The sequence below is a fragment of the Talpa europaea genome, assembly GCF_964194135.1.
Source record: "Talpa europaea genome assembly, chromosome: 11".
Lineage (NCBI taxonomy): Eukaryota > Metazoa > Chordata > Mammalia > Eulipotyphla > Talpidae > Talpa > Talpa europaea.
Genome location: NC_140078.1, coordinates 103,857,145 through 103,884,285, shown reverse-complemented (window position 1 = coordinate 103,884,285; position 27,141 = coordinate 103,857,145). Strand labels below are relative to the sequence as shown.

Here is a 27,141-nt window from a genome sequence, read left to right as displayed (position 1 = left end):
TAGTTACGGTCCTTAGAGCAAAGCACTTGGTTCCCCTGCACACATGATGGGAACAGCACAGGAAGTAAAATCATGGCTCGATTTGGCTCTGGGAGGTTCAGCGCCTGATAGGTAGCTCCGCAGCCTCCATCCTCGGACGTTCTGAATTTATCATTCTCTCCGCGTGAACCCACCACAGGCAGGAAAGCGGAGGGAGAGGTGTTGCTGGTCCTGCTTATTGCTACTATTTAATTACATCCAAATCCAGACATCACTTCACATCTTGAGTTCTAATTGCCCCGGAGAGTTCCGTGCACAGAACAATAGCAGCGCGAGCCTTCAGAACAGAAGTCGTAAATATAGGCGCTTCTCGATCTTGATGAATTAAAACCTAAGGAGGGGAGACAGTTTTGTTTGGAGGAAGCCATCTGTCTATTTGTGTACAGTGTTTGTATTCAAATTTAAGGAAATTAATCAAGGAACAAGCATGAGAACTCAGTGCAGAAGCCAGATTCCCGCACAAGCAGACCCTGGAGAAACCCAGCAGCTCCGGGTCCAGTGAAATGCTCTGCAGCCCCGGGAGACTGTGCCGTGTGTGCACGAGCGTGTGTCGTGGGTGTGCTTGCTCAGGTGCACACATGTGTGCATGCGTGTGCCTGTGTCCTCATGGCTGGCTTTGCATGGACTCTTGGGCGTCAGGGTGCGCAGCGCGCTGGGAGACGAGCGCTTACTTAATGAACCGGCAGCCGCCGGCGCAGCACTGGCCCGGCACAGGCTCCATGCGGGGAGCTGCCCTGGTCCTTGGTGAATGGCCCCGGGGTCGCCAGCCACCCGCCCCGTGTGCTGCTCACGCAGACTCGCCGGGAGGAGGGCAGCGGAGATGCGTGAGCCGGGCTCTGCACGCTGCCCCCGTCAGTGAGTGAGCGCGGGGCCAGCACAGCATCGCAGGCAGAAAGTTCCCACTGAGCCGTCTTCGCCCAGCGCGGGGCCCTTGGCCTTGTCCCCGGGGGGCTTGTGGACCGTGTGGTGTTTTCCACATGCTGGTCGTCAGCCCCCCAGCTCCCGAGTGGGGCGACAGTGGGGCCTGCTTGGTAAGAACCTGAAATCGCATGAGTGGCTGGCGCAGCGGAGAAGCACAGGCTCCACCGTGCCCCGCAGCCCCCGGGGTGGCCCCGGCACCAGAGCCTGCTGGTGGATAAGCCAGCGAGCTAGTGAGGCCCCATAGAAATGGAATGTAACTCGCGGGCACCCGGGGACAGCCCTGTGCAGTGGCAGCATTTGGCAGCATCTCGCCAAGCAAGAGGACGCAGAGGCCTGTGACTCCAGCCAGGAATGCGCCTTTCTCCTCTTGTTTTATAAATGAGGAAAGTTGAAACTCAGAAGTGATCAGCGACAGCCCAAGTCAGATCGGGGCTGTTGCTACAGGTTTGCTATGGATAACTCCAAGGAGGTTTGCTCTCAACTCATTGGCGTCTACCCCACGGAGCGGGCGTCGCAGGGCTGACGGGACCCTGTAACTCACAACACCCTGGTGTGCCCCAGCTGTGTCCGCTCCTGTCGTGGACACCCCTTGTCCAGCAAGGGCTATGGCACGCCTGTCCACTTTCACCATCTTTTCTTACTCTGGGGAACAACCCAGTGTACCCCAGCACTGGGGCTTAATCCGAGGTGGACGCTGGGGTCCACTGGTGGACACTAAGGGCTGAGCAGTTTGTGTTCCGTGGTTGGGATGGAGGGTGGAAAACCGTCGCCCGTGTTCTATTAAGGGGCGGTTTTAGTGCCAACTGCCAAAAGCAAGACCCATCAAACGACTCCTACAAGATGCTTCAGACTTCCCAGCCGAGGCCTTAATCTCAGGGGTTCGCTTAATGAACGCTGACAGAGCCCGCAGCCGGAAACGTCCTGGGGTGAGGGGGGAATTAATCCGTGGCCTTTTATTAGGTTCTGTGCTCTTGATTTATCTTCTTTGTTATGGTTCATTTGCTTGGGTTGGCTTGGTTTAGCACAGAGAAACTTCGGGAACGTCGTTGACTTGCATTCTTTAAGCATTTAGAGGAGCTTTATATGTATGTAAGTCAAATGCTTTTCACCGTGGTGCTTTCTGACACCATGTATGAAATTGTGACGCAGTGAAAACTGAGAGACCGCAGGGTGTGGAGATAGTGGCGGAGCTCATGCTGCCTCAGCTAAGCGCGCCCGTCCTCCAGCTGGCACTGTAGTGTAAGGGTGAGCTTAGTACAACTGAGCAGGCCTGACTTTCAAGATGTTAATAACAAACGTGTGTCATTGTGACAAGATGTGTCTTACAGGGTGATTTGTGATTCTATTCATACATTAGTTCTGTTAAAATACCTGCTTGTTTCAAAATGGTTCAGAGTATAAGCATTGTAGCACTCTGTGCAGCTTGCAGGCATGCAGCTGAGAGTGTACACTGACCCAGCGTTAAGTGGGAGGAGACAGTCCTGCGCACTTACACGATGCAAAACACGAAACAGAACCCATGAACCACAAAGACTGGGGAGCGACACGTCCCACGTGAAGGTGGGGGTTGGTCTGCTTGGCAGGAGTGAGCAGGGCTCGTGTTGGTTGGTTTGGTTTATTAAATTGCCTGAATTTTCTAAATTCCCTGTACTTAATATTCACCGCATTCCCGAGGGAAAAGCAAAGCCCGAGAAGCCCCCGTTACGTGGGTGTTCCGGGGGCTCGCCCTCGGGTGCAGTGGCGCGTCGGCTTGAAAAGGGGTGAGGAGGAGCTGGCGGAGCGCAGTTTAGAGAGAAGGCCCAGAACCTCCCCTGTCCTCCGCGGGGCGCCCCCACGGTTCCTACCTCCCCGGTTCGCATGAGGGCTGCCTCATCTGCTCTCGTTAAAATGCCCTCTGGCCTGAGCCGGTTCCCCGAGGACCCCGGAGGACGGCAGCTGCCGAGCGGAAGTCAGCGGGCGCAGGGCGCTCGTTCCGCCGGGTCGGGCATTCTGGGTTTGTGTCAGGAAAGCTCACGGGTTGCCTTCCGGTTCCTCCCCAGATCCCACCAGGGTGATGGTGCCCCCGGCCAGCATGGACGTGACCGTCGGGGAGAGCATCGTGCTGCCCTGCCAGGTGACCCACGACCACTCGCTGGACATCGTGTTCACGTGGCTCTTCAACGGCCACCTCATAGACTTCGACAGGGACGGAGACCACTTCGAGAGAGTCGGGGGGGTAAGTGTCTCTGCCCAGCCGTCCGGGAGGGCGCGGCGGCTGAGCTGCCCGGAGGGACGCCAGCGCTACCTCCAGGGCCCAGTTCCGGAGACGCGGGGGGGGGGGGGGCCTGCCGTCGTCGGGTGATGACACGGCTGAGACCCTGACCAGCTAATGCAGCGCATACCCCAGACCAACAAACCCCAGGAGCAACCTCCTTCACCCCGCCCTCCCTCCAGGTCAGCGCCCCAGCCCAGGCCTGCCCTGGCCTCCCAGCTGCCCGGGACGCAGCTCCACGGGCCCCAGGGAAGAGCGTGAGGCCGGGGGCCAGGGCTGCAGCCGGAGCCCCGGTGCTCCTCTTAGACGCCCGCGCCCCTGCCATGCCGGCTCTTCCTTGAGCCCGGGTGCTCCGCTCTCCATGACCCCACGCCCTCGGCGAGCGCGCGCCAGGAAGAGGAAGAGCACGTGGACCTGGAAACGGTTTGAGTCTGTCGTGATCGTTTTCAAAAACTTGCTCCGCCCTCACCAGCCCCGCCGCCGCCAGCACTGGCGCAGTCTGGCTGCCCTGCCCGTGGGGGCTGGGACCAGAGCCAGGGCAGAGGACACCCCTGCCCGGGCCCAGCTCCCCGCCGCATCTCCCCCATGTGAGGAAAGGGCTCGCGTCCCCGAGGCTGTCCGCGGGCCGGCTCGCCACCGCTCCGTGCCAGCGCTGCCCTTGCACCCCCCACGCCTTTCTCAGCCTCTCACGAGTCAGACCGTGTTCTCTGTCCCCCCGGACGTGCGTGATGGAGACCGTACCCGAGCGTGGGAGAGGCGCTGGCCCAGGACCCCAGCGGCTGCCTCGGGCCATTCGCCATTCTCTCTTGAGACCCTGGTCGAGGGAGGGTGGACGGAACTGCCGATATTAACCACTTTGGAGCCCTTTGATGGGGCTGAGCCTCTTCACCTTGGCCAAGTAAGGAGATTATCTCCTCCCGAGCTCCCTGAAGGCACTAAACGCCTTGGCATCTAGAAAGGACCACAGCCAGATGCCCCCCGCGAGAGGACGATCAACTTGAAGGTTGCATTGTTGAAGGAAGGGCAGTGCTGATTTTTATAAAGGAACATATAAATTGAGAAAAACTTCATAAGGCACTTCATCAATTAAGTCTGCAAAGGCAGAACATTTGCTGTGCGCTGAAGCCGCCGGCTCTGGCTCCTGCATTCTCGCCCCGTGCGGCGCGGGCACCAGCCGGCCGGGACAGGTGGGACCCATCATGACAGGTGCCCGCCAGTCAGTGCCGTTGTGCGGGCAGACCCCCTAGTGGCGCTGGCACGTTTTCTGGAAGCCTCTGTAGACCCAGGACTTGACAGGAGAGGTGACAGGTGCTGCTCTGCAGTCCGGCCATTGCCCGGCTCCTGTCCCCTGGCGGACTGGGGCAGTGGCCTGGCTAGATCTGTCGTCGTGATTCCGTGGTCCTCCGATGGCCTCCAGGTGCACTGCAGGGACAGACCAGACCACAGGGAGCCGGGGACGTGGCGGGGGTGGGGTGAGCAGGGCCGTGTGTGCTCCTCAGTAGAAGCGTAAATGCAGGTGTTCATGCTGTTGGGGCGAGAGCGGGTCCTTGCAGTCTCCCGTGAGACCCTGACCTCACCCCTGATTGAAGTTTTTCTTTGTTTCACTTTATTTTTTCTTAAGATTTATTTATTTATGCATACAAGAGCTGGGGGGGCAGGCCAGAGATGGGGGGTGAGAGGATTCCCAAGAGACAGAGTGGGGAGCAGAACAGGCAGATCCACTGAAACCCACTGCTGAGGGGAGCAGCGGGGAGACAGGAGAGTCTGCTGTGCCATGTGGGCAGCTCCCTGGCCAGGGATCAAACTCGTGCTGCGGTGGCTGTGGATTGCTTCCTAGTGTGGTGCTTAACCCCTTACACCACCAGGGAGGCCCTGTTTCACTTTACTTTAAAAACACAAGTCTGAACATAATATGTACGTAAAGAGAGCGCCCTCGAAACCCTGCTGTCGCCAGGGTCCGTGAGCAGGTTGCTGTGCCCTGAGAGCTCCAGGCTGCAGCGAGCTTTGTGGGCCTTCAGGCCCGTGATGAGTAAGATGCATTACTGAGATAGAGCAGGCACGTCCTTACAACCAGTGCTGCTTCCCACTCTCCCTGCATACCCCGTGAGGCACATTTTGTGTTTGTTTGAACCTATGTGCAGAGTCCTTGCCAACGAAATTCCGGGGTAAAGAAGCCTTGGGTGGTGGTGGTGGTGAGTCCTTGTGTCTGTAAAGTGTGTAATCATTTAGCAAACATTTTCATATGTATCAGCTCCATGATCCTCACAGAAACTCTGAGAAATAGGTCAACAATTGTCGTGCTAGTACTGAGCACCTGCAGGCTCGCCTGTGCAGAGTCGGTCTGGAGGAGAACCCCCCTGTTACATAAGGCGCTTTCAGGTTAAAAAAAAAAAAATCCTCTTGAGTTACAGATAGCGCCTGTGACATGGGTGCTGCCCAAAGAAAGCTGGTAATGTCGCCAGTGCCGGTGAGATGGGCAGCTTCGCCGTGCTCAGGAGGGTCCCGGTGCAGCGCGCCCGAGCCTGGGGGCCCTGTCTCCTCACAGGCCGGGGTGGTCAGCAGGCCCCGGATGCCGCAAAGCAGCCCGGCAGCCGCCACGCTGGGCCCGCACCGGGCTCCGTCTCCCCCGGGGGCGGCGCCATCTCCTCCCGGCCCTGACACCCCGTGGCACGGCGCCCCTCCCATGGGTGTGGATTTCGGGGCTCATTGGGAAGTGACCGTAGCCGCCCTGTCCCCTCTCAGCAGGACTCGGCAGGCGACCTGATGATCCGCAACATCCAGCTGAAGCACGCCGGCAAGTACGTGTGCTCGGTGCAGACCAGCGTGGACCAGCTGTCCGCAGCCGCGGCCCTGATCGTGCGAGGTACGGCCGGCTCGTCCCTGCGGCGTGTCCCACCTGCTCCCACGGGGCTCTCGAGGCCTCAGGGCGTCAGAGTAATGGGGGAGGCCGGCAGAAGCCGGACCCTGTGCCCTGGCCCGGTGGGGAGTCCACGCGGGTGTCCCACGTTCCTCCTGGTCAGCGAGGGCCACCCGGTCCCTCCCCTCATCCTGGAAAGGCTGCGGGGGCCGAGCACCCCGATGCTGCTGGGGGAGCTGATAGGACTTTCTCGAATAACTTCAGGTTCACAAAAGCAAATGACCCGGCGGGATTTGAGGGTCACCATGTGTGTCCTCCGGCCTGACGCGCCGTCGTGGGCGAGGGTGGCAGGGGCTCCAGTGAAACCTCCGCTTTCCCCAGGCTCCCTTTGCTATAAAGCTCACACCTCTGCTCAGCTCCTGACGGGCGGCTCTCGAGGGAAACACGCCCGAGTCCAGGGATGGAGTGAAGAATGGAGAGTCGGGGTAGAAATGACCCCGCGTGGCCGGCCTCAGTCTGGGGCCATGGGCCCCCAGCCCAGGCGGAAAGCACAGGCTGCCGAGGGTGTTTTTGCACGAGAGCCTAGAGCAGCGTGTCCGTGCACGCACAGGCCCGGCACACGCGGCCTCCCAGGGAGGCCAAAGCCAAGCGGCGGAGGCGCCTGTGGCTGCGTCTCCCTCATCGGGACCCCGAGTGGCCAGTGCTTAGGGGGCTGTGACCAGCAGATCTTTGAAGGCAGGAAAATAAGACCCCGGGCAATCCAGGAGCGCAGGGCGGTCCTGGACGGCGGGTGTAGGAGGGGGTGTCTCGGGAGGGGGATGTTGGACTTGGCCGATGTTGAGAGCTTACAGGAAAGCAGCTCTCGTGCCCCCTGCTTCTGAAGTGCCTCCAAGCCCTGTCAGGGATGGCACGGAGAAGGCCTGGAACTGCCCTTCCCCCCAAAATCAGCCTTCACCGCGGGTGCAGCTGCACAGAACAGCTCCTGGAAGCGTGTTTATCTCCATTTAAAAACACACCGACACTGGTCTGTGCTCCCCTTGGGGACAAAAGAATTCTTTTGCTGAAAATTTATCCTCTATTTAATTAGGATAATGTTCAGATCAGCAGTTTAAACACCAATAAATTAGACTAATAAATATTTAAATCAGTAATACTTGAAGTTCTTAAATGATATTGTATACTTCATTTCACGGAAAATAACATTAAATACCAAGAGGAATTTGCAAACGCAGTCTAAAAGAAAATCTAGTCTCATCAGTTAATAAGGCCAATAAATTAATGTGCCATTTTAAGCCAGCAGCCTCCACTCTCTCACCCGGCTGTGCCCTTGCTGGCGTCCACAGAGGACACGCAGGCAGCGGCTGTGCTGGCCTCTGGCCAGCCTCCGGGCTCGCGGCCTCCTTGGTTCCATGGGGCCTGCCGGTTTACTTGAAAGCCCTCTGGTGGTGCTGGGGCTGCTGCCCGGCCCAGGCCACACACCAGCATCAAAGCTCCGTCCCCTCCGCTGCCCAGGGCAGGCTCCCCTGGGGACCCCTGAGCGCAGCATGCAGTGCTGAGGGACAGACCAGTGTCCGGTCATTTTGAAAGGGCAACCCAACTTGCCCCAGAGACAGGAAACGCTGGTCCAGCGCAGCCCATCGAGCCTAGACACCGTGGTCTGGGCCCACACAGCTCCCTCTGTCCACTGCCTGTACTGGGCGCAGACTCATCTCAGCAGCGGTGCCCCAGGGGTGTGGAGGGAGCCTTCTCCTCACGATGCTACATGTTAGGCCTGGAAGGCGCGTCCATCCCAAAGGCAATGCCGGGGAGAACAGGCATCTTCCAGATCACCCGGGCTGGAGACCAGAGGCGGCCTGGCCCCATGGGGACCTCCGCCGCAGGCCGAGACACTGCCAGGGACATGAGCCAGCCCAGCACACAGGCCTCCGGGCACTCCGTCCCCCAGCGGGAGGGGCCGTGACAGTCCCACCCAGCGTCTGTGAGTGAGAGGCTGAGGCCTCCCCAAAGGGCTCTGGCTGGGGTCTCCGGATGGTCTTCAGGAACAGCAGGAGCCTTTGTGGTGCCCCACCAGGCCTTTCTCACTGCCCCCAGCTGACCCAGTTTGGTGCTGGCAGATCCCGGCATCCAGGCTCAGCCCCCAGGACTGTCCTGTGCTGTGGAGCGGCAGGATGGGGGTCATTTTGTCTCCCCAGCTGCCCCGGGCGTCAGCTCCTGTGGACGTGCTGGCTCCCCGGGCTGGGCTGGTCTCCCTGCGGTGCTGCAGGTGCTGCAGGTGCTGCAGGTGCCTCGCTCCCCACCAGCCGCCGCCCTGCTCCTGCATGGTGATGCCCAGGCCCCCGATGGCCTGCAGTGTCGTCCATGGCAAGGTGGAAGTGTGTGGTCAGGGACAGTGACCTTCAGGACAAGAAGAAAAATACCTCTGTGACTCGAGGGAATGCAGACGGTGGCTTTGGCTCCAGCTTAGTCAAGAAATGGCTGCAGCTTGTTGGCCCTGTGGGCCCGTTCTCGGGGCAGCCCGAGAACACGCAGTGTCCAGGAGAGCTCGGGTGGGCCGGCCCAGCACCTCCGGCAGGCTGCCTCCCCCCTCGAGGTTCTGGAGGCCGTTCTGCTAAAACCCACAGCATCAGTGATAGAAGTGACTTTCCAGAAGATTCTCATCTTCGTGTGTCTTCACTATAGCCCCAGTTCATGGGGCTGGACCCGTCGGGGAACCCAGGGGATGTCTGGGTTCATGAATTTGGGCCCATGGTGCCGGGTACTCTCCCTTAGCAGACCCTCTGCTGTGATTCTGTTTCCCTGTTCGTTTTTCCGTTTTCCCGTGAGCCCTAGAGGGAAGGCACCTGTCCCATACGCCTCCATAATTTGGGGGCCCGGGAAAGACCGGGCTCTGGGCAGGGGTGCGGGCGGGGGTGGCGGGGTGGTGGGGTGGTCTGCTGCGCCTCTGGGCCCATCGCTCCTCCTCTGAAGCTCCTGATCTACCCAGGCCCCCCAGGCCCCCCCGAGGCCGTGACCATCGATGAGATCACAGACACCACCGCCCAGCTGTCCTGGAGGCCCGGGCTGGACAACCACAGCCCCGTCACCCTGTACGTCATCCAGGCCCGCACCCCGTTCTCCGTGGGCTGGCAGGCGGTTAGCACAGGTAAAGGGCTGGGGGCTCACGGGCTCTGCTCCTGGGCAGGGACCCGGTCACGAGCCCCGCATTGGGGTTCTCCTCCGCGCAGCCCCATGGCCCCGCTTCCCGTCTCGGCCGCAGACGGTGAATGTTAGTGTCCTGCGGGTCAGCTCCGTGGGCTTGTTTCTTGCCTCGCCCAGGCAGGGACATCGGGGAAATGATGGGTCTGCCGTGCCGGTGCCATGTCTGTCTTCGCGCACGGCCACAAGTGCTTCGGTTGTAGACAGACGCACCAGGGTGTGGCACCTCAGTCGCCAGCGGGCGGCTGGCCGGGCTCTCGGGAAGATGACCATGTCCCCCCCGCAACCCGCTCCGCGGGGTCCCCGCACCCCAGCCAACGGCCCCCTCGTGTCTCCCAGTCCCGGAGCTCGTCGATGGGAGGACACTCACCGCCGCCGTGGTGGGCCTGAACCCCTGGGTGGAGTACGAGTTCCGCGTCGTGGCCGCCAACGCGATCGGGATCGGGGAGCCCAGCCGGCCCTCCGAGAAGCGCAGGACAGAGGAGGCCCGTGAGTGCCCACGGCCTGCGCCCCGCCCCCCGGCCCGGCCGCGTCTCCCTCCCCTTGGTTACGATGCCTGAGAAACCCAGCTGGGAGCTGCCAGCCCACGGCAGCAGCTTCATGGAGGCCCTTGGTCTCCCGGGCCCTGTGTCCAGCGAGAGTCCGTGTCCTCCCAGCGCCGCCCCCTCCCTCGTGGCCGGCTGTCGCCACGCTTCCCCATCAGGGTGACGCAAAAGAAAACGCTCACGCCCCGTTTCCGGGAATGGCACGGAAATCACTCATGCAAATTGGAAACAGCTCCTCAGAACCCCTAGCGAGAGCTCTCGGGCTCCTCCCTCCCCAGAAACTGAGCTCCTGGGTCCTGCCATTCGCTCGGGCCCATCCGTGGGCGCACCTGACGAGCCAGGGCCTCTCCCGTGGGAAGCGGGGGGCACAGACCAGCTGCAAGGAGCCGTGCAGCTGTGGGAGGAAGAGCAGGTCCCGGAGCACATGGGGACCCCGACTCTCCTCTTAGACAAAACCCGCCCTCACCTATTTCCCCGCATCCAACCCAGACACACGTCTCGCCCAGCCACACACGGCGGGAGGCGCTGCTCATAGACGTGATGGCGGCCCGTCCCACGCTGTCCCCAGCTGTAAGCTCAGGGGCCCTCCCAGGGGCCGCAGGTGGGAAGCCGGCTCACTGCCCCTCCTTCCACAGAGAAAACTGGGCATGCAAGCGGCTAAGGACCATGAGCCAGGGCTCCCCGGGGCCACCCTGCCTCGGCACGCTCGCCCCCAGGGCAGCCTCTGCACTGCTCCATGCCCGCCTGTCTGCCACGTGCTGCCCCCCCCCCCATGCCTCCTTCCAGCTGGTCCCTGCCTCTGCGGGTCCCACGCATGGCTGATGGAGGCCTCCCAGATCAGGGCCCTCTTGTCCTTTCCTGGTCCGGCCCAGACAGGCCTCCAGGGACGAAACTGAGCCACGGGGCGGGGGACCCCGGGGCGGGGGACGGGGCGCCAGCTGCCAGTTCTCGGTGGGGCTCACTTCCCAGAGCCGAGCCTTGGGCCCCGACCACACGGCTCTGATCTCAGACAATTAAGATGTGCAGCCCCTCGTCCAGGCAGCCCTCCCGGGCTGGTCGACTTCACCCCCCAACGCGCCTGTGTTGTCTCCTGCGCAGTGCCTGAGGTCACGCCCGCCAACGTCAGCGGTGGGGGAGGCAGCAAGTCCGAGCTGGTCATCACCTGGGAGGTAATGGTCACAGGACGAAAGGGCTGGTGTCCTTCTAGGCCACGTCCTCCATATCAAGCAGGCCTGGAAGCTTCCTCTTGGTTTTAAGCAGCTAAATCCCCAGGCCTGCAGGGACCCCTCTCTCGGCGCGTGGCTGGCAGGGGAGGGTGAGGCTGCCCACCACGATGGCGCTCTAGTCCAATCCAGCATGGCCAGCAGTAGGTCCTGTGGCCCAGCTCGATTCCCTGGCAACTGACTTGCCGCTGGAGTCTGATATGAGATACCTTTTAAACAACCTGGAGGAAGGCCGCTGGCCATTTTTTTTTTAAATTGATTTTGAGAGGAGGGGGGCATGTTAGCAAGGGCTCCGGGTGTTTCTGAAGGATTCTAGATGGCGGGATTCTCCCCCGGCGGGGCCGGCAGCCCCTCCCCCAGCCGGCTTCCGGGAGGTGCTGGGAGGGACCCGGTCTTACTTCTTCCACGAGACCTTGTGTCTCTCTGGCCCTGGAGAAGGTCCTGGCACGTGGTGCTTGCCGGAAATGCTGGTTCTTAGGCCCACTGTCCCATGTCCTCATAGCCAGGACCAGCGCCCTGGGTGAGGCTGACCCCAGGGAGCCAGCCCCCTCCCCCACGGCCAGGGAGTTTTCCTGCACCTGCTCCTGTTGCTCGTGAATGTCTGGGGGCTCGCCCCAAGTTTAAGGCTTGACAAAACCCAGAATAAGAGGGGGGCTAAGTGAAGCAGAAAGGCTGCTGGGCGGGGCTGGGAGGGCGCTCACAGCTCGATGCGGTTTCTGAAGCCCCCTCCCCCCCCCCCCAGACGGTCCCCGAGGAGCTGCAGAACGGGAGGGGCTTCGGCTATGTGGTGGCCTTCCGGCCCTACGGCCAGACCACCTGGATGCTGACGGTGCTGGCCTCAGCCGATGCCTGCAGATACGTGTTCAGGAACGAGAGCGTGCGCCCCTTCTCCCCCTTCGAGGTGAAGGTGGGCGTCTACAACAACAAGGGGGAGGGCCCCTTCAGCCCCGTCACTGTCATCTACTCTGCAGACGAAGGTAAGCGCCCCCGGAGCCCGGGTCCGCCCCGGCGGAGCCCAGACCCGCATGCTGTCTCCTGAGAGGGCAGCGACCCCTCGAGCCGGTCTCTACCCCATCGCAGAGGCCAAGCTCTCCAGCGGCGTGGAAGACCTTCCTCCCTGTGCAGAGGCTGTGCCTGCTTCCAGCAAGTTCTATTTCGTTTCATTCCTTTCAGTGGATGTGAAAATGCAAGTCACATCCCCCCAGCCCCGCTGCGTGTGTAGCCCAGGCTTAGCCTTGCACTCAGTCTCTGGTGCTGAGAGTCGTGAAGCAATGCGAAGGCTCCCTGCCCCAGTGTCCTTGCGCGAAGGGCTCCCCACTCCCTGGGAGCCTGGAACCCCTCGTCCTCTCAGGCTGTGCAAACGGTGTGGCCAGCTGAGCCAGCTGGGTGCAGAGTCGTGTTACAGAGCAGGGAGAGGGGCACCCCAGACCCCGCAAACCTGCCTGCTCCCTGTCACAGTGGAGCAATGCAGAGCCACACCCCAGGACCCTGTCCCTCCCCATCCCGCTCCGCAGCCCCCCGCCCAGCACATGCCTGCTGAATGTGAGGACCCCAGGCCTCCTGTCCCCTCACAGGCCGGCCGAGTGGTGAGCTCGCTGCCCTGGGCCCTGGCGCCCTGCGGGGCCCCCACTCCCTGGCTTGCTCCTGGGGAGTGTCAGTCTTGCATCCTCCCTGAGGCGCGTTCTGGGGGGACAGCCCTGTGCTCCTCATTTTGGTGTCACTAGCGTCTCAGTGGGGACAACCCACAGACCCTCCATAGATCATGAGTCCGCCGGCGCGGCACAGGTGGGCAGGCTGGGCGCCGCCGAGGCTGCCCTGTCCAGGTTCCCGGGCGGGGTGTCCTGCCGGAGGGGGTGCACCGGCTGACCCCGTGTGAGTGTTTCTGGTCAGCCTGTAAAGCAATGTTGTGGTTTTGTGTCCACTGCAGCCGTGGGGGGAAACACACCTATCAGACCAAACCCAGCTTGCCGTGAGCGGCCGTGCTCTTGGCACAGCCGGCGTTTCCTCAGAGAGGCTGCGGGGAGGAAGATGTTGAGGAAGATGTTGAGATGCACAAACACTGCCCGGCTCCGGCCACACTCCATGGGGCAGAGTCTTGGTTTGCACTGGGGGGGCCCTCGCTGTCGGCCAGGCTTGCGCGGCGCGAGAGGCCTGCAGGGGGCGCTCCTGAGCTGGCGGGGCAGCTGACTCCTGGCCCGCCTCCCCCTGAGAATGGGGCCTCACTGGTGATGCAAACTTGGTGCTTAAGCCCAGGCAGTCCGGGCCGCTCCCTCCACCTGCCCGGCTTGAACCAGGCTGCGGGCAGGTCTTGCCCCCCCATCCCCCAGCCCAGGGCTGCTCTGTAACGAGGCGTTGGGTCTTCGTCACTGCGGCGATCCTGCGCCTGGTGAGGGGTGCCGGGAAGCCCCTGGGGACAGCTCTTCTGCTCTCGCCCGCAGAGCCCACCAAGCCACCAGCCAGCATCTTCGCCAGAAGCCTGTCTGCCACCGACATCGAGGTTTTCTGGGCGTCCCCCATGGAGAAGAGCAGAGGCCGGATACAGGGCTACGAGGTGAGCCCCGCTCCGAGGCCAGGGTGGGGAACGGACCTCCATTCCACTTGGACGGGCGTGTTCCGGGCCAGCTTCCGGCCGTGTGGAGGGAGCTGGTGTTCCTCGGGGAGCCCACCCTTCCCCGCACCCCCGGGAGGCCTTGCAAAGACAGGTGCAGGTCCAAGGCACCTGTAGGATGACTGACACCCGACGTGCACAGTTGCTCGGCCTTAAAGCAAAGGGGAGGCCGCCGGGCGGTTCCTCGCTCCCCACATGGACGAGAGCGCGCAGGCTAGAGCGGGCCCGGCCCCAGGCTCTGCCTGTGCAAAACTGGCCCGGCCAGCGAGCGCGTCGTGAAGATCTGTCCCCTGGAGATGCTGGAAATCCCCCCGAGGGCCGTGATTTCCTAGCGCTCCTTGTCGTTTCCCAGGTTAAATACTGGAGACATGAGGACAAGGAAGAAAACGCTAGAAAGATACGGACGTTCGGCAATCAGACATCAACCAAAATCACCAACTTGCAAGGCAGCGCGCTGTACCACCTGGCCGTGAGGGCCTACAACTCCGCGGGCCCCGGCCCGTCCAGCGCCACGGTCAACGTGACCACCCGGAAGCCACGTGAGCCCCCCCACTACTTGCTGTCATTATGGGGATTCTGATTTACCTGCGCCCTTGCCCTTTAAGTGACCCTGTAGAGCCCGTGCAGAAGCCGTGGCTCCAGGAGACAGAGAAATGCTGCCCCCGGGAAGGGCCGCTCCCCTAGCGCTGAGAGTTAGGCGGCCAGCTGCATCTTTTCCATTTGCAGCGCTGCATCTCGTCAGATCTGAGTGACCTTGAAGACACATATTAGTGCAGCAGCCCATTAAATTGCTTCTGCTCTCCGCTTCCAGTAAGGAGATGTTCCTCAGAATCCATCGAGGCTTAATAATCTGTGACTTCGTATATCTTAATTTTTTTTTTATAGCGCCAAGTCAGCCCCCCGGAAATATCACGTGGAATTCGTCAGACTCTAAGATCATCCTGACCTGGGACCAAGTGACGGCCCTGGCTAACGAGTCGCAAGTGAGAGGATACAAAGTAGGTCCTTCCCTTCTGCCAGGGTGCCTGGCGCTGCTGGGTGGGGGCGCCAGAGTCCCCCCCCCCCCCCCGCCACACCTGCTCCCCCAGCCCGGAGCCGGGGCCCAAGCCTTCCAGAGTGTGCCAGGCCTTGGAGAGCCGTCTCGACTCCCCGCCAGACTGAGTCCCTCAGAAGTGACTCGGGCCCCGGGGGAGGGGAGGGGGCTCTCCAGAGGGCATGAAGAGCCCCTTCTGGACGCTCCTCCTGCAGCTCTGTTTTGTGCTTGTCTCGGTCGTTTGACATTTTCAATCAACAATCATCACTTGATGTCAATGGTTCACCCGTCTGTCCCTCCCCCGCTTAGGGGCTGTTCATGCAGGATGAGAAACGGGTCTTTTCAGAAAACCCATTTGCCTGACCCACAGGCCAGCCTGTCTTTGCAGAGCCGCCCCTGATCTGGAGAGTCGCGGGTATTCTGTCACCTTCTGCTGTTGTGTGTTTGGGGCCTCAGAACCTGCCCCAAACTGGGTCAGCACTCTGGACAGGGGCAGGGGCGCCCCTTCAAGGTCGCGTGACCCGCAGGCCCCTGGGTGTCGGGGTGGCTAGCAGGTGGCTCACGCCTGCACAGGGCGGTCTGGGCTTCCTCCCAGCGTGGCCATGGGGGCCGGCAGGCTCCCTGCAGGGCGCCGCCCTCCACGAGGGCCAAGCAGAGCACCAGTCCACTCAGACCCCTCAGAGTCGGAGGGAAGAGACCGCGTCTGCCGTGGGGGAGAGGCGGCCACACCCCGGGGCCCTGCAGGCGTGGAGAAGCTGACCCCGAAAACGTGTGAGGCACGAAGGCAGGAACGAAGGCTCATTGGCTGAAGCAACTGGAGAAGCCCAGAGGCGCGGGCACCACTGCAGGGACTGAAGGGGCTGGTAGGGGAGGGAGCGTGCTCTGTCCCCCAGGGAAGGCCATGTGGGGTGAAGCTGGCTCAGGTGCGCCTTGTAGCTGCCCGGGCCCTGCGAACGTGGGTACCCCGCAGATGAGGGGTTCTCCATCGTGGGAAGCAGGCATTGGCTGACTGCTGCTGCTGAGGGGTGCAGCGTGGGCGGTCAGCCGCCTGCCCTTGGGGCCCTCCCGGTCCAGGTGTGGGGGCCACCACAGACATGCGGCTTCGAGGGAGCCCCAAGGTCCACCCTGCAGCGGCCCCCTTGGCCCCATGACGACTTCAGGTCGACAGAGCGAGCGCATCGAGCCACCAACCGCCCCAGGGGCCCCGAGAAAGGGGCACGAGGTCTGTGAGGGAACGGCTAACTCAGCTGGTGCTGAAATCAAGCCCAGGGGCAGAGAGCCACCAAGGGGGGCGCAGGAAGATGGTTAGCTCAGCGAGAACCCCAGGCGCAGCCCCTCAGCCTGTGAGTGCAGGTGGCTCCTTCCAGGCCAGACGGCGCCTCATCAGAGGGGAGACGGGGAAGGAGCTTCATGGTCAGAAAGAAGTTGGCTTTGGAAAGTCGAAGACCCAGAATGTTCTGTCCCTACAAATCCACGAGCCACTTTATGACCCTCGAGCTAAGGAGAGCGCGTCTGGCATCAGCCACCAGTGTACTTCCCCTGCAGGGCCCCCGCGCCCCCAGGGCACCCAAGTGGGTGATGCTGACTTGGCCCCTACAACAAGTGCCAAGCACGTGTGCCAAGGGCTGCGTGCACCAAGAGCCCCGGGTGGTGGCTCACTTAGCCTCGCAGTAACCCCCAGTGGGGCAGCCACGGGTGCAGCGCGCCAGAGGAAGAAGCTGGCACAGAGTCTAGCTGACGTGCGTCCTCCACAGAGCCGGCCTCGTCCCAGCTTTGTGGAGATGCCATCACAGGGAACGTCGGGGCATTGCAAAATGGCCTCCAGCCCTCCAACACAGAGTTAACTAGCACCCCCACCCCCGCCCAGTCCCATCACCCCACTTCTCCTTGTGGGGAGAACATCGAGGTCTGCTTGCGCAGTGGCACATGTGACAGAGCATGCCCCAGACCCGGCACCAGAGGGCAGCAACATGGCCCCGGTGGTCCCTGCAGCCTCCGAGCTGCTCTGCCCAGGGGCGCCGCGTGGGAGCGACAGCCCGTGTGAGGGACGGGGGCAGACCAGCAGACTTGCTCCTGATATGAAGCCAGAGCTGCCTCTTCAGGATGTGGCCTCTCGCGTGGGCCGTGAGGAAAGGAGCAGGCATGAGCGCAGCTCTCTGAGGGAGAGCGCCACACGTCAGCAGATGTGCAGAGGCCCCGCGCCAGGCGCGTGCCAGCGTGGGAGATGGGCGCGTGGAGAGCGTGGACATGGCCATGCGTGGAACTGTGACAGAGGCAGCAGCTCCTTGCCGCTGGGAGTGGAGCCCAGTGTGGCTCCATTTTTTCCTCCAGTTTTTCAGTAGAACCCGTTTTTTTTCACGCACAGTCTTGTGTTTTTAATGTTGACGTCGACCTGGAAAGAAAACGGCAAAGACTTAACGCCGTGGCGCCATCGGGGTCAAAGTGACACGCGCTCGGCGAGCCCCTGGCGCGCACTCGTGAAGGCAGAGACCAGAGAGGGAAGCGGCGGCCCACACAGGCCCGGTCAGTCCTAGCTGTGGGAGCGCCGGCTCCCCCGCCGCGCCCCGGGCCCCGTGGCCAGTGACCTGCGTCTCAGCCTCAGGCCCCTCGTGGTGGACGTGAGGACGGCAACTGTCTGTCACCGTGCTCGGCCCAGCGCCCAAGCCCGCCGTGAGCAGTTCCTCTTGCTGCCGCTCTCCCCACACCCACGCTCGCTGCCTCTCCCAGGACCTCACGCCAGGCAAGCGAGGCCTGAAGTCTGACGTCAGCCCCCTGATCCGAGTGGGCGTCAGTGCAGCTTCTACAGCCCCAGCTCCGCCCCGGCCGCCGCGAGCAGTGCTGGGAGGGGCTGCTCTCCCTGGAGCTGACTCTTGCGGATTTGGGTCTGAAACGTGTTGGATCCCCCGAGCTCTGGTGAGGACCAGAGGTAAATCCAAGAAGCAATTTATCCCTCCGAGCCAGCTGTGTCCCTGCTCCCCTCAGCCGGGCCTCCGCGGGGCCGTGGCAGGCCCTGGGCCTCCCTCAAGCGCCCAGGATTTATTCGAAGCTGATGGTTCGCGAGGGGCCGGCCTGACACCGCCGCAGCTCTGGAGACCCTGGACGCGGACGGGGACGCTTATGAATCTTCCCACCTTAAGGAAATTGTTTTCCGCCTAGTGTGAGGGAGACATAAATTAAGGTGATGGAATGCCAGGGAACAAATGGGGGCCTAACCCATTTTCGGGGAGTTTTATGACTTTTGCTTTGCTTGTGAAGGCAGCGTGACTCCCGACTCCAGCCTCGATCCAGGTTGCTCCAGGGCAGGGTGGGCCGCCCAGGGCTCACAGCGGGGTCCCTGGACGGTGGCGAGGCCGCGAGCTAGTTAGAACGTGCAGCGTCCTGATCAGAGTCTCGGGACGGGCCCTTCCAGGCGACCCTCGCACCAGCCCGGGTCTGAGCCCTGGACCAGACCCCACCAGGCTCCCGAGCCCCACCCCCACCTTCCCTGCCTAGTGGGCTGTGGGGGACGCTGCAGGCGCCTGTGGCTGCAGGTTAGGGCTGCCTGTGCAGCGCCCTTGTCCTGCTGCTGCCCAGCTCTGTGCCGTCTTGGGCCCTGCTCCCCCAAAATATGCAGGGGACTTAGGAGCCTGTGTGGTGGTCAGCCTGGCGACCATGGTCACATAGTGGACCCTGGAGTGTCCTCCAGCTCCCCATGTCCTGGGGGAGGCTCCAGTTCCCAACCTGGTCAGAGGTCATGTAGGCCAGGCAGCATAGGGACCCCTGCAGCCCTCACCCCTTGCTCATTGGCCTCTCTGTGGCCCAGCAGCCAAGACGGACCGTCTGCGGCCTGCCCTCTGCCCAACAGCTCGCCCTCATGTCACCCACCTGAGGGCCACGGACCTGGGCTCGCTCCCTGGCGGGGCCTGACAAGGACGCAGGTGACCCGGCCCTATCTTGGCAGGTCCTGTACAGGTGGAGCAGGCAGAGCAGCACGTCTGTCATTGAGACCAACAGAACGTCGGTGGAGCTGTCTTTGCCTTTTGATGAGGACTATATCATCGAGATCAAGCCATTCAGCGACGGAGGGGATGGAAGCAGCAGCCAGCAAATTCGAATTCCAAAGATATCAAGTAAGAATGCCCGCCCCTCCCTCTCCCCTCACTGTGCCACCTCGCCGCACGCCCCATCTCAGGGCAGGACAGGCAGAAGCCCAGAAGAAGGCCCGGGGCGGCGGCAGGCAGCTGTCCTCAGAGCCCCAGCTGCTCACGGGGGCTCTAGGCAAAACGCACCTTGGCTGGTTTTGACTGATTCGGTGGGTTGCCACTCAAAAATCAACTAAGCTCATATGCCGCCCCCCAGACCCCTGGGGACTGCAGACAACCCAGAATGATAGCTGAGAAAGCCAGAGCGTGAGCAGCAGGAGGAGCAGGCGGGGTTCTTGCAAACGGGGGTACAGCGGCCCGGGAAGCTGCGCCTCTCAGCGTCCGCCTGGGGATGCCGGCCCAGCTGCTTACTCCGAGTGTGTGCAGCGCCTGCGCAGAGCGCTTTGACAGTCCCCGGCTTCTTTCTTTCCAAAGAGGGCGGAGAGCATGCAAGTGTTAGTTTTTCAGCACATGCATCCAGTCCTGCTTTTCTGGTCCTGTTTGCAAGCATCTCCACAGCATGTTATTTTTTGTGGCTGTGAGTTGTCATTTACTTGAAGGAAAAAAACAGGATAGGCAGACCCGGGGAAGCAGAAATCAGGTTAGTCACTGGCCAGGACTCGCCAGAGGCATGATTTGTGGCTTACTGGGCCCTGGCTTTCATTTAGGGTGATGGGAAAGTCTGGAACTAGACAGCAGTGCTGGTGGCACAGGAGCGAGGTGCAATTTAAACGCTGGCTTGTACACCTGATACAGTTCAGGTGTGAGCTTTGTGTGTGTTTTGCCACAATAAAAAGAAAAGATGGTCATTCGATGTCCAGTGAGAGCTCATCTGGCCTCTGAATTTAACTGGCTGTTCCAGTGAAGGTGGAGATGGGACTTTTCAAGTAGTAACAGAGAGAACATTCTGTTAAGGGGGCACACGTTCTGAACCAGGTGTGGCCACCCGCACGTATAAGGGCAAAGGAAGCCAACGCTCAGTGTGAAAGACACTAAACAGAACTGGCATGTTGAGAGAGAGAGAGGGAGGCTGGCCAAGGACACCAAAAATTACCCAGCCCTTCGTGGGCAAACGTCCAGCCAAACAGGTTTGGCCTGAAGCAGACCGCTGAGGCCCGAAAGCTTGCCGCCAGTCTCAGTTTCCTTCTGCCGGGAGCCACAAGAAAGGGTAGGCAGGTCCCAGAAAGCCGGGACAGAAGGAGAGAGTCAGAATGTGCCCCGCAATCCAACACGGGGCCAGGAGAGTGGCTGCCACCGTCCCTGCCCAGGCCAGGAGCAGCCACCCCACGCACGTGTCTGTCACTGGCATCTCTTCCCAGTGTCGCGGCGAGTCTCTCCAGGTCTCCACGTGCCGGGTGCCAGTCAGAGCTGGGGAAGCCAGAGAGAGCCGGAACGCGCGGGCCCAGTTGTCAGCTGAGCGTGGCCGCTAAGCTCCTTCCCGGTTCTCAGCAGCCCCCCGCAGGAGTCAGGCTCAGGGCGAGCCGGAAGCTCAGCTCTTGGCGCCTGAGGCCTCGGCATGGGATGGGCGTGGTGTCTGTAAAAACACCGGGGGAGTGTCCGCCCACCCTTGGGCCCCTCACCTTGCCCCTCGCCCCCAGCAGCCTTGGCGGGGGAGGCAGGCAGACAGGACCGCGCCGGGGGCCCAGGCCCCGCAGGCTCCCAACTCAGGAGTGACGCGCCCCAGACGGGCTCGCGTGGGCGCGCTGGAGGCGTGCTGGTGCTCGGGATCCGCGCCTTGCCGGAGTAAAGGCTCTAACTCTTGCTGAAAGGGAAGCCGATTTACGGGCAGAGGTGGAAATAATCCCTAGACCACAGCACCCAGCGGGAGGGGCTTGATTTGGGGTGGATTTACCTCACTTTGTTCCGTCTGACCTCATACTACTTCGGCTTCATTCACTCAAAACCTCACCCCGGCGGCGATAGCGGTGTACGTCGGCGAGAGGCCCCTCGCGAGTCTCCATTTTGTTATCAAAGATCATCCAGTCTGGAAGGAGCCCCAAGCGACAGCTGGTGGCCGCTCGCTGTGAACACACAGGCCCGCGGGAAAACGTCGGGCAAGGCGGAGCGTGTCCATCGGGAAGGAAAGGGCCCACCTAGACCTGGGGCGCCAACTCAGCCGTGCGCCGCGGGGTGACCTCAGCTCCCCTCCTCGCCTGGGCCCCAGGGCCCCCCTTCCCATGGTGTCACAGCCGTGCCCGAGACCCCTGGGTGTTCCTAAGATGCCGAGTCCCGTCGCCCTGGGCCCCACGCAGTGCCAGGGGGTTCCCAGGGAGGAGAGACTTCTGCTTCTGCGTCGCTGGCAGAGCGTCTGTCCTCAGGCCGCCAGGAGCCCGGGGGTGTTCCGTGCTGGGGGGGGGGTGTCTCCCAGGTGCCCGCCGGGCGGGTTCCCGGGGGGCTGCTGAGGCCTGTGCTCTCTTGCAGACGCCTACGCGCGGGGGGCCGGGCCGTCCGCCCCCCACGCCTGCACGCTGTCGGCCATCAGCACCATCATGATCTCCCTCACAGCCAGGTCCAGCTTGTGACGATCGCCGTCGGGAGGACTTGCTGTTGTCATGTAAGCCACGCGAGCTGGCGGTTTCGGAGACGCCCAGTCCTAAGCGATGCTGTCACTCGGGTACGTCTTATTACTGGGGAAAAAATGTTTTTCGTTTCTTTAGGAATGGCGCTACACAGTACTTCCTCAGAGCAGACCTAGCTTTGTCTGGTGTCCCTTCGGAGACTCTGCGATGCACTGAAGACATCTGGAACACGATGTTACCAAAGCAGTTTACATATGTCCTTATATGCATATTTTTTATTATATATTTAGTGTTTTATAGAATTTTTTAAAGTTAACATGAAATGTAGATATTCATTTTCTCCTCTGCTGTACAATGCTATGGGCAGCCACCCCACAATCGCTGCTGGAGATGTCTCCTGTAAGGACAGAGGTGGACGGGCACCAGGCCGAGGCGGGCAGCGTGCTGAGTTACTGGGGCGGGCAGCGGAAGACATGGCCGGTGCGGGACGCTCTGGACGGAGCGGGCGCTGGCCCAGCGCCTGTGAGCCGTGCGGCCTGTGTCCGGCCTGTGGGGATTCAGGTGCTCAGCACCACCTGAGGTGGTTGGGAATGGCTGCGCCCTCGAAGCCTGAACTCAGGCCCAGGGGGCCCCTCCCTGGCCTCGGCACGGCCCGCAAGACTCCCCTCCACCACGGTGACCTGTCTGCATTGTCTCCGACATTGGCTCAGACGCGGCCCGGCCCATAGCAACAGAGACCAAGCGACACTAGCCAGCAGGTCTCTCGGAGAAGAGATGGTTTTACTGTCTCTGAGTGTCTCTGATTGGAATGTACGTGTCACGCGAGGGTCATTCTCTGTTGACGGGGCCCCCCTCCCTTCCCACGCCTTCTTCTGTACAGCACGTGCAGCGTGAGTAATAGAGCCCTCCTTCGGAATCAGAATCATGTATGGACGTGGGCAGATTTCTCGAATTTCAGCAAATAGTTGCAGCTAAGGAATTTTTTCCATGACTATAAAACATCTTTAGTACAGTTGTACGGTATCTCGACGATCCTCCTGTTTTGCAGTAGGTAACCTAGTTGCTTTTTAAGCTTTACCTTCTAAGTCTTAAAAATCACACATTGGAAAACGACAATATCAACGAACCTGTGTTCTTTCGAGCAGCGCTATTTGTTACCACGGGGAGGTTTTGTAAGCGGGCACTGGCGAGCGGCGCATCTCCAAGGCAATGAAATTTTCTATGCGGATTTTCACGTAAACATGCCGCCTTCTCTTCTTTCTCAGAGAGCTCGAATCTGCCTGCAATTTGTCGCTTTTGCTTACAGATCATCTAAGTGAACGCTTCGACAGTCTAGCGACGTTTTTCCAATAAAGTCGAAATCAGGACCCACTTGTGTAAGAGCTACTAGGGTGGTGAGCGGAAAAATATTGTCAGTATTTCAAGCTGTGTTCCTTTCTTAGTTTGATATGGTTACTTCTATGTTACAGTAAAACAAAACTGAAAAAATCACATGCAAAAAAAAAAAATCAACAAAATAATAAAATGAATGGAAAAAAAAAAAACAAACCACGACACCCAGTAGTTCCCACCCCGGTGTAAATGCTGTCCGCCAGCGGTCTAGCCGATGTACTCTTTTTTTAAGGTATTGTTAATAAATATTCTGTCATTTGTAAAGACACTCGTCTTCCGGGAGCATTTGTCCTGCCTGCCTGCCAGGTGCCTGGTTAGCTCACCGTGAATCTGTCAGTTCTCACTTGGCTAGGGGGGGACGAGGAGTCCCTGCCCGTGACGTCACCCCAGAGCTGACCCGGGCACAGACCACCACAGCCACTTCCGGTCCTCTTGGGAAGCAGGGAGGGTAAAAGCCACAGGCAAACATCCCGAAAATCAGACCTGAGTATGTCCTCTTGGTGAGCTCAGTCTAAGTATACTGAGTCTAAGTCGATCTGTTGCGTGAAGGTTTCCTCTCTCCCGAGTCACGGGGAGGATAAAATCTCAGCTGAGCCTTGAATGTCCTCCTCAGTCTAGTAACCGCCTGGGCTCTGTGCCCAGCCTGAGCCCCAGCCTGACCCTGCCTGCTTCCCCCTCACCTCTGTGCCTTGTCACGTGGCTGCCCTCCCCGGGACCCCCTGTCTAGGGTCGCTCCAGCCAGCTGACCCCACCCTGTCCTTGGTGATGGCCCTCCTGACAGAGCTGCCAGCCTGTCCAGCCACACACTCGGTGACCGATCAGGGACCGCAGTTGGAAGCTCTTGTACTGTTACCTTGCATTTACCTTAACGCCTGTACTGTTACGTAACGTCCTGACATGTACGCCTGTCTTCCCGCCTAGACTGTAAGCTCCTGGAGGGCAGGGGTGTTGGTCTTATCTTCCATGTACTCTCCACAGTGCCTAGCACAGTGCCTTGCAATAAATACTCATTGATCAATTGATTGAAGGGGTCTTTGAAGTAGCATCTGCATCAGTTGCCCGCTGTGTGCCGGACGGGACCCGGCGGGGAAGACTCTCTCGCTGTGACCTGGTGGGAAGCGGCGGGAGGCCTGGCTTCTAACTTGGGCCTGGAAAAGCCCTTCCCTCTCCCAGCTCCCCTGTGGGATAGAGGAGGCCCTGGACAAGCTGGGCTGGCGAGCTGAAGGCTTTGTAGGAAGTGCCCCGTCGGCCCCCGTGGTCGGGAGTCGGCTTCCCTGGCTGTTGCAGGTGGGTCCCCTGTGACAGCAACTCTGACTCGGCTCCCGAGACAGACAAAGGGGTGGCTCAGCGCAGGCCCCTGTGCCGGAAGCCTGAGTGCGGGGCTTCGGTGAGTGCAAGAGACAGACCCCTGAGCCGCCAGGACGCGGGCTCTGGCGAGGATGTTCCCGGTGCGTTTGGACGGCGACCCGGTGGTTTCCAGTGTTAACACCAGTCTGTTCAACGCGCGGACTCCTAGGAGAGTCTGGCTGGGCCAACCCAGGCCACAGCCAGACACCTTGATCGCGCGTCACAACCTGCATGCGTGGGGGGAGTGTGTTCAAGGAAAACCCTTGGACACGCTGAGGTTTCCAGGGGCTGGGACCCCCGGGTACAGGGCGCTCGAAGCCGCCATCCTGCATAGCCCGCGGGGGGAGTTCCCCGCCCTGCTCAGGTGAGCACACCCCTGGAGGGACGGCCGCCTGGGGCTTCGTGCGCATCCCGGGAGCTGTCCTTGCGGCATCTCCTCAGGTACGTGCTCTCTCTCTCTCTCTCTCTGCCGTGTGACCACCTGTGATTTAACCATATAGAAGGACGCTCTGTTTTTCCAGATCATTGGACTCTCAGTGCACCCAAGTTTTTATGGCACCCACACACCCTCTATACAACACGGCACCTTTCCTGGGGGCAGAAGACACGGGTGAGAGCTCTCGTTTCTCGGGTGAGCTGGGATTGCTTTCATTCTGGAGGCAGGAGCCGCCAATGAGCATTTACGGTGGGGTGAGACGATTGGGCTGTTCCAGCTGTCAGATTGTGGATCGTTTACACCTGAGGAGCCGTGTCCAAGCCTGATTAACCTTGTCTTGGCCGCCCCCAGCAGCCTCCCCCTCTGCAGAGCCGCTCAAAGAATGAGGAATTCTAAAAGGCACATGAATAGCGCACAGCGAGCTCCTGAAACGTCACGTCATCTCTGCAGCACTTGAGGGTGAAGGACCCAGCCAGGTGACGGGAGGGCTGTGTCAGATCGTCGATGCTGCTTTCTCCTCCGCTGGCGCAGGTAATCAAGGATCGATTGTGTTTTCCTGTGCTGACAATTAGAACAGGCCTCTGCCCAGGCAGCGGGATTTGAGGGACAGCCTCGCAAAGACACGCAGCCCAGCAGATCGAGTCTTGCACCCACCGCCCCGGCAGCTGCGCCCGCTGGCAGGAGGCCCCAGCCCTGGGGTGCATCCTCCACAAACGGTGACTGTTCCGTTAGCCGGGGCTCGTGTTCTCAAGGCCACAGCCGGGGGTAGAATGTGGTGCTTCCCCGAGCCCGGAAGGGCCGAGGCTCAGCTGGCGCCCTTTGGTCTTCATCTAACACTCGGTGTCTTGATGGAAATGCCAATATTCAATGGCTTTAATAATAAAGCAAATAAAATATTTCACGTCAGTGTTAATATTGACAAAAGAAGTTACGTAGTCGGGTCCTAACGCAGAGCCTGCCTCTGTTTCCATCTGTTCCTGGGGCCTCCAGGCCCCTCGTCAGCACCACAGTGTCTGCTCCGGAACCCGGGGCCCAGCCAGGGGGTGTGTCCCCCTCGCAGGCAGACGCACCTCAGGCCGTGGGCTTGACTGTGGCCCCCAAGCAAGTGGCCCACGCCCTGCCCCCCTCCCTAACAAGGCTGGAGGCGGCATCCAGGCATCCTCATGACCCCTGCCCGCCCCTGCCAGGGTGGAGTCCCACTGCCAGCCAGGCGTCCGACCTGCCTGGAGGGCCTCTCCCCTGCTGCCAAATGGGCCGAGCAGGTGCTATGTGCTGTTAGGGGAGAACGGAGGATGCGGGAAACATGTACGCTGGGTGTTAACAGGAAGCGTGCGGGGCTGCAAGCTCAGCAGGAGAAGTGGCTCCCGGCCTTTCTGTCTGCAAGGCGGAGACCAAGAGGCCACACCTGGGGCACAGCCCCAAGCAAGCAGGAGGGGCTGGGGCCACCCTCCTGGAGATGGGCATTGACAGAGGCAGGCAGGCGGGTAGCAGCAGCAGGAGGGTGAGGCAGGACAGCAGGGCTGTTGGGCCCAGGTCTGGCAACCTGGACTCCCGTGGGAGGAGCAAGGCCTTGTGGCTGCCCTGTTCGCACGCAGGGTTGGTGTCGCCAGCTGAAGGCGAGCCCCCATCACAGGAGGAGACGACTCCCCCAGCCACTGTGAGCCAGACCGGGCCGGGGCAGCCCGGGCCAGCAGGTGTGGTGGTCACAAGCGGGAGTGGGCGCTGGCAATGACACAGCTCCCAGCAGGGGGCAACCCTGCGCCTTCGCCGGAGGGTATCCCTGTGTGACACCGGGAGAGACTGTGAGGTCAAAGGGTGTCTGGTCACGCCACTGACCAGGAGGCCGGGGACTCAGATGTGGGTGCTTGTGACTCCAGCCCCCCCAAAGGTTAGACACCCCCGCCGGTCCGTGACAGCTGGGCAGACTGACGCAGAGATGGCGGTGGACTGCGGGCAGTGACGGTGGTGGTGGTAGGTGGCCGCTGGACAGCCCGCAGGCGGCAGGTGATCGTGGGTGACGGGTGATGGCTGGCTGGGGGCTGCTGCCCCTCGGGAAGGGAAGAGAAGGGAGGGGAGCCCCAGGGCCCCGAGCCCCTCCAGCAGCCCACCCAGGTGCGCCCCCCCAGAGGCGCTGCCCCGTCTGTCTGCCGCGTCCGGCTGTCCGCAGGCCGAGCCCGCCGGGTGTGCCCCGTGGGCCCGTGTGGCGTGTCCGACGGGGACAGGCCGAGGTGGTGTCAAGCCTGGCCTGGCCCCCGGGGCTGCGGGAGGGCGGCGGGGAGGGGGCGGGGAGGGGTCACCTAGGGCTGAGGGCTCCTGTCCAGGGGCAGAGCGGGGTGCGGAGGAGCGGAGCAGCGCCCCGAGAGCGCAGTGATGGGGCGCGGGTCTCCCCTGGGAAGGGGCTGTGCTCTTCAGCACCACGCGCCCAGCTCTGCGCCCAGCTCCGCGCCCGCCCTGGGGGGAGAGACGGCGCCCCTGGGGGCTGCCCGCGCCCCGGGGGCGGAGGGGTGGGGGGGCACGCGGCGAGAGGGACGCTGGCCCTTTAAGGGGCTTGCCACCTTTGAACTCTGACCCCTGGGCGCTGGTGTCAGAGTGGGGACTCCGCGGGGTCGCAGGAGCAGCGGGCGGGGAGGCGAGGCCCAGGGCGCGGCAGCCGT

The 27,141-nt window shown here is 61.4% G+C and overlaps 1 protein-coding gene across 4 annotated transcripts in view; it reads left to right on the top strand.

The window, feature by feature from the left end:
* Positions 1–21,315, top strand: part of CNTN4 (contactin 4) — a gene marked incomplete at both ends in the record, with an annotated part of 224,911 nt that extends 203,596 nt beyond the window's left edge. Inside the window, 11 exons of one of the 4 annotated variants that reach the window (XM_084246781.1) lie at positions 3,000–3,175; positions 5,957–6,074; positions 9,052–9,210; positions 9,603–9,752; positions 10,907–10,977; positions 11,774–12,008; positions 13,470–13,582; positions 13,992–14,178; positions 14,525–14,637; positions 18,613–18,781; positions 21,215–21,315. In XM_084246781.1, the coding sequence (XP_084102907.1) occupies positions 3,000–3,175; positions 5,957–6,074; positions 9,052–9,210; positions 9,603–9,752; positions 10,907–10,977; positions 11,774–12,008; positions 13,470–13,582; positions 13,992–14,178; positions 14,525–14,637; positions 18,613–18,781; positions 21,215–21,315 (1,592 nt within the window). Of the gene's footprint in view, positions 1–2,999; positions 3,176–5,953; positions 6,075–9,051; positions 9,211–9,602; positions 9,753–10,906; positions 10,978–11,773; positions 12,009–13,469; positions 13,583–13,991; positions 14,179–14,524; positions 14,638–18,612; positions 18,782–21,214 lie in introns of all 4 variants that reach the window. The other 3 variants (XM_084246780.1, XM_084246783.1, XM_084246782.1) reach the window with 3 other exon arrangements.
* Positions 21,316–27,141: the final 5,826 nt, after the last annotated feature.